We start from the raw sequence: 6,401 nt of genomic DNA, 5'->3' as shown, positions 1-6,401 counted from the left end.
GGGGGGTATGCATCCATCTTCCATCCTGTCTGACAGTATGAATGGCACCCCCCATCCCCCACAGTCTCATCCATCTGCACAGAGTAACCCCCTAGTGGGGGCAGCCTGCAGACCGGTGCAATGCTCTGCGGGTGATTGCGATAATAATACCCAGTGGCTTCCCTCCACAATTTCTAACAACATGCCATATGGCTGTCATTCTGATCCACTGGCTTCATTGCTCACCAGCTCACCCATTCAGAACAGGTATGACTGACAAGCAGGAGAGCTGACTTTACTGGCTGGAACATGTTTCATGTCAGGGGCTCAGACAGCAGTGAAGCCAAAGGATGTACATGACAGCCAGGCAGTTGGATCATCATTGCCGGCCCGGTATCTCCATCAGGATTCCCTTTCTAATGACTTTCTTCCGTCCTCCGCAGTTCGCGCTCTTGGCGGCGACCTCTCGTTCCTCACGGAGCCGGCCGACGCGGTGGCCATATGGGATCAGCCGCTGACCCTTCACTGCCTGGCGGAAGGGGAACCGCCGATCAACATCACCTGGTACAAGGGCGGCGAGCCCCTCCCCCGCGACGCCCACATCCAGCAGCTCCGCAACGGGTCTCTCTGGATCCGCCACTTCCAGAAGAGGAGGCAGGCCGCGGCGAATGACGGAGAGTACAGCTGTGCCGCCCAGAACCGCTACGGGAGGCTGCTGAGCCGCAAGGCCAAAGTCCGGATGGCGTGTAAGTGACGAGAGCTTCATTTTCCGGAAAAGTTCGGCAAAGATTATGTTTTGGTGACAATTTTCCATCTCGGAAATGCTTTGGAGTCAATGGGGGAGGGTGAAATTAAAGGTGAACTCCGGGGTAAGGAAATACTGTCCTCATACAAGAGTCATGTGTATTCTTCCCGGAATCTCAGTGAGCTTTGTGTATTTCTTCCAGATCTGTGAAGTAATCCGGTGTGAGACTTTACTTCCTGTAATAAAGACCGGTCACTGCTGCTCTCTCTCCTTGTGCAGGGTGACTGGTCTTGTCTCCGCCCCCTCCTGTAATAGAGACCGTTCAATGCTGCTCTCTCTCCTAGTGCAGGGTGACTGGTCTGGTCTCCGCCCCCTCCTGTAATAAAGATCGGTCACTGCTCTCTCTCCTTGTGCAGGGTGACTGGTCTTGTCTCCACCCCCCTCCTGTAGTTGCCTTAAATGGTGGGGCCTGCTGGGCCCCTCCCACAGCTTTGATCTATGTACAGCTCAGTGATGACGTCACAAGGCAACATTTGGGTTTGCAACGGCATTTGGTGCACACAAAGTGGATTTGTATCCTTTGAGCAATATAGCTTTAAGGTGATGTTTTGATATCTGCTCCCGAATAGCGCAAAACACTCGCCAATTGGGGGTATGAAAAATTTCTGTGAAAATCTGGAATTTTCTTTTTTTAAATCAGATAATTTTTTTTCAAGTTTAAAAAAATAAATAAATACAGAGAAAGGGAATTTTCTTTTTAAAGGATGCAATGGGCGTCACATGGTCCCAGAGGGTGATGGAGGATCCTTTAGGGCCAATTTATGTTGAGGCAGTCCATTCATTTTGGACATGGCCATTTGTTAAACACACGTCATGTGACCTGCGATGCAGGGTGGGTGTGTTGGGGTGGTGGAGATCCTCGCACTGATAATCGGTGGATTGGAATGTCTGAGGCTCTTCTGTGGCTCCTCTTTGTGGTAATATCTGAACCTCTCTTTCCGTTCCTCAGTTCTGTCTCACTTCCACCTGAACCCCCAGCCGATGGCCGTAGCAGTGGGCGGAGTGGCGCGTTTCCAATGCCTGACCACATCTATCCCAAAAGCCACCATAACCTGGGAGAGAAACCGCACGGTCCTGATAACCTCCGACCCCAGGTGAGATGACTACATACAAAACCTGGGTACAAAGATCATCTTCCAGGATGTCCCACATCCCCTTCCTTCCCGGTCACATAACTGTACCCATGACCACCACCCCCATTGCACCCCAATCCCCCCATCTGCCCCTCTATTACATCCCATTCCCCCTCCCCCTCTGTTGTTCGATTGTAGCCTAATTCCCCTCTCATTTCCTCTATTGTACCCCAATCCCATCTCTGTTCACTTATTATTCCCTAATCCCCCCCCTATTTATCTCTATTATACACAAAGCTCCCCTCTACTGTACCCAACCCCCCTCTGTCTATTTTACCCCTAACCATCCTCTGTCTCTTTATTATACCCCAACCCTTACCCCCCGCCCCCCCACGTATTGTACCCCAATCTTTCACAGTATCTCTATTGTACCCCATTCTCCCCCCTGTCTCTCTATTGTATCCTGATCACCCCCTCTGTCCTCCTATTATAACCCAACGTCCCCTCTGTCCCTCTATTGCACCCCAATTCCCCTCTGTCCCTTTATTGTGCCCCAATCCATACTCTATGCCGATGCTCCTAATTTCCTCCCTTATAACCCAATCCCACCTCTATTAGACCTCATTGCTCCCTCTGTCCCTCTATTGTATCCAAATCACCCCTCTGTCCATCTGGTATACACCAATCCCTCCTCTGTCCCTCTATTTTCCCTCAGTCCTCCCTAGTATACTCAGGTTCCTCTCTATCCCTCTATTGTGGCACCAATCCCCTCTCTGTCCCTCTATTACACCCCAATCCCCCCTCTGTCCCTCAATTACACCCCAGTCTCTCTTTTGTACCACAATCCCTCCTCTGTCCTTATATCATACTCTGGTCCCCCCTTTGTACCCTAATCCCCCTATGTCCCTGTATTGTACCCCAATCTACCCTCTGCCCCTCTTTTGTATCTCAATGCCCCCTCCGTCCCTCTTATATACCCCAATCCCTCTTTTGTATGTCAGTCTCTCCTTCATCCCTCTATTATACCTTAGTCCCCCTCTGTGTCCCTCTATTACACCCCAATCCCCCCTCTGTCCTTCTATTATACCCCAATCCCCCCTCTGTCCCTCTATTATACCCCAATACTCCCTCTGTCCCTCTATTATACCTCAATCACCCCTCTGTCCCTCTTATATGCCCCAATCCCCCCTCCTATATACCCCAATCCCCCCTCTGTCCCTCTTATATACCCCAGTCCCTCTTTTGTATCTCAGTCTCTCCTCCATCCCTCTATTATACCTTAGTCCCCCTCTCTGTCCCTCTATTACACCCCAATTCTCTCCCAACGCCCCTGTATAAATGTCCTTTCACTTCCCTCTCCCCATGAATAGCTTTATTCATGACATTAGTGGGTGTTATGACATCGTAGTTGCCTGATGGATGAAAGACAGATTTGGGGTACGGTTGGTAGTGAAGGGTTTTTCCCCTGGTTGTGGAGAGGTGTCTCTTCTCCTTATAGAGAGAAGGGGGGATGTCAGAGGCCACCAGTTGTGTTTGGCTCATGAGTGGCGGCCAAACCCAGGAAACAAAATTTGACCCAAAGTAGGTTTTCATTGAGTGTGACCCCAGAACTATGAACATCTGACTCTTTCTGTCCAGGTACACCGTCCTCCCCGATGGCATCTTGCAGATCTCCGGTGTCACACACGACGACATTGGCACTTACAGATGTCTGGCTACAAACCCGGCCAACAGCCGGCACAGCAAGGAGGCGTGGTTGACTCTTACAGGTAAGTCAATGGATTCCCGCCTCCCCCCCGTCCTGGGAAAGACTCACCAATTGCATACCCCCCGGTCACCTGACCTCTCATTTCTGTATTGTACCCCAATCTTTCACAGTATCTCTATTGTACCCCATTCTCCCCCCTGTCTCTCTATTGTATCCTGATCACCCCCTCTGTCCTCCTATTATAACCCAACGTCCCCTCTGTCCCTCTATTGCACCCCAATTCCCCTCTGTCCCTTTATTGTGCCCCAATTCATCATCTATGCCGCTCTTTTCCTCCCTTATAACCCAATCCCACCTCTATTAGACCTCATTGCTCCCTCTGTCCCTCTATTGTATCCAAATCACCCCTCTGTCCATCTGGTATACACCAATCCCTCCTCTGTCCCTCTATTTTCCCTCAGTCCTCCCTAGTATACTCAGGTTCCTCTCTATCCCTCTATTGTGGCACCAATCCCCTCTCTGTCCCTCTATTACACCCCAATCCCCCCTCTGTCCCTCAATTACACCCCAGTCTCTCTTTTGTACCACAATCCCTCCTCTGTCCTTATATCATACTCTGGTCCCCCCTTTGTACCCTAATCCCCCTATGTCCCTGTATTGTACCCCAATCTACCCTCTGCCCCTCTTTTGTATCTCAATGCCCCCTCCGTCCCTCTTATATACCCCAATCCCTCTTTTGTATGTCAGTCTCTCCTTCATCCCTCTATTATACCTTAGTCCCCCTCTGTGTCCCTCTATTACACCCCAATCCCCCCTCTGTCCTTCTATTATACCCCAATCCCCCCTCTGTCCCCCTATTATACCCCAATTCTCCCTCTGTCCCTCTATTATACCTCAATCACCCCTCTGTCCCTCTTATATACCCCAATCCCCCCTCCTATATACCCCAATCCCCCCTCTGTCCCTCTTATATACCCCAGTCCCTCTTTTGTATCTCAGTCTCTCCTCCATCCCTCTATTATACCTTAGTCCCCCTCTCTGTCCCTCTATTACACCCCAATTCTCTCCCAACGCCCCTGTATAAATGTCCTTTCACTTCCCTCTCCCCATGAATAGCTTTATTCATGACATTAGTGGGTGTTATGACATCGTAGTTGCCTGATGGATGAAAGACAGATTTGGGGTACGGTTGGTAGTGAAGGGTTTTTCCCCTGGTTGTGGAGAGGTGTCTCTTCTCCTTATAGAGAGAAGGGGGGATGTCAGAGGCCACCAGTTGTGTTTGGCTCATGAGTGGCGGCCAAACCCAGGAAACAAAATTTGACCCAAAGTAGGTTTTCATTGAGTGTGACCCCAGAACTATGAACATCTGACTCTTTCTGTCCAGGTACACCGTCCTCCCAGATGGCATCTTGCAGATCTCCGGTGTCACACACGACGACATTGGCACTTACAGATGTCTGGCTACAAACCCGGCCAACAGCCGGCACAGCAAGGAGGCGTGGTTGACTCTTACAGGTAAGTCAATGGATTCCCGCCTCCCCCCCGTCCTGGGAAAGACTCACCAATTGCATACCCCCCGGTCACCTGACCTCTCATTTCAACAGGGTCCACTAATCCCAGTCACCAAGAACCGGTCATTCTCTCCGGCCCGCAGAACCTAACTCTAACTGTCCACCAGACCGCCATCTTGGAATGCATCGCCACAGGCAACCCGCGTCCTATCGTGTCCTGGAGCCGACTGGGTAAGAGTAAAGTTAAGATTGTCACCAGGAAATCTCTTTATGTGGTTATTATGGCCGCTGCCTTCCAATGACCTTACAGTTCTTTAGGTTTGCCAATGTCCTCTGTGCTATATGGCTGCTCCACCCAAAAGAACAAAACTCCCTAAGTCCCTCACCAATCCTAAATGGTGTTTTAAATATGAGCATGGCAGGGCATGGGTCTATTTAGTTTAAATACATGCAGCAGGGGGTGTTTGGGACTGGAGATACAGCTCTCTGCCTCCTCTCATTCTTGTTGTTCCTCCAAGCATGGTTGCGGTCAGCCTCTGTGGTTGAACATCCAGCTTAGTGGTGGGAGAATCCAGGTCACCATTATAAATACTCCTCCTTCTATTCTTCTAGATGGGCGCTCCATCGGAGTGGAAGGGATCCAGGTTCTGGGGAATGGAAACCTGATGATATCAGATGTGTCTGTGAAGCATTCTGGTGTCTACGTCTGCGCTGCCAACCGGCCGGGTACGAGAGTCCGGCGTACAGCTCAAGGGATGTTACTGGTCCAAGGTGAGTCCCCTCTGGAAGTATGTTATGTGCCTGTTCCATAAATCTTGTATGTCGAAGTGCCACCATATGTCATGGCGTTGTACAACACATGAAGTCACTACGAGACATGGGCCGCATACAGAGCAAAAACCTCAACTATTTGGAAAAGCTAATAGTCTATTAGGGAGGATTCAGAAGGCAGAAGAGCTTACAATCTATTAGGGGATAAGGGAGGATACAGATGGCAGAAGAGCTTACAATCTATTAGGGGATAAGGGAGAATACAGAAGGGAGAAGAGCTTACAATCTATTAGGATATAAGGGAGGATACAGAAGGGAGAAGAGCTTACAATCTATTAGGATATAAGGGAGGATACAGAAGGGAGTGCCCCCGCCTCTAATTCTCCATTATTCCTTATTTACTCCCCATTAGTCCATTTTGTCCTTTCTTCTCTTTTATCCACCATTGTGCCTCGTATTCTGATCCCCAGGGACCTGCGCCTACTACTCCTTTCATGGCCTGTGTGCGCCGGCCTGCGCTCTCACGTCCTGCGTCCCGCCCTCTAGCTATTCTT

The 6,401-nt window shown here is 50.1% G+C and overlaps 1 protein-coding gene across 1 annotated transcript in view; it reads left to right on the top strand.

Annotated features, from left to right (window-relative positions):
• Nucleotides 1-295: 295 nt before the first annotated feature.
• LOC108800373 (immunoglobulin superfamily DCC subclass member 3-like) overlaps nucleotides 296-6,401 on the top strand; it is a 10,475-nt gene continuing 4,369 nt past the window's right edge. Inside the window, exons 1-5 of the mRNA XM_018572345.1 lie at nucleotides 296-725; nucleotides 1,734-1,878; nucleotides 3,496-3,626; nucleotides 5,170-5,307; nucleotides 5,689-5,847. Of these exons, the coding sequence (XP_018427847.1) occupies nucleotides 296-725; nucleotides 1,734-1,878; nucleotides 3,496-3,626; nucleotides 5,170-5,307; nucleotides 5,689-5,847 (1,003 nt within the window). The remainder of the gene's footprint in view (nucleotides 726-1,733; nucleotides 1,879-3,495; nucleotides 3,627-5,169; nucleotides 5,308-5,688; nucleotides 5,848-6,401) is intronic.

Source organism: Nanorana parkeri, unplaced genomic scaffold, assembly GCF_000935625.1.
Source record: "Nanorana parkeri isolate BGI_ZX_2015 unplaced genomic scaffold, ASM93562v1 scaffold2006, whole genome shotgun sequence".
In the NCBI taxonomy this organism is placed as follows: domain Eukaryota; kingdom Metazoa; phylum Chordata; class Amphibia; order Anura; family Dicroglossidae; genus Nanorana; species Nanorana parkeri.
This window is presented reverse-complemented; position numbering and strand designations above follow the sequence as displayed.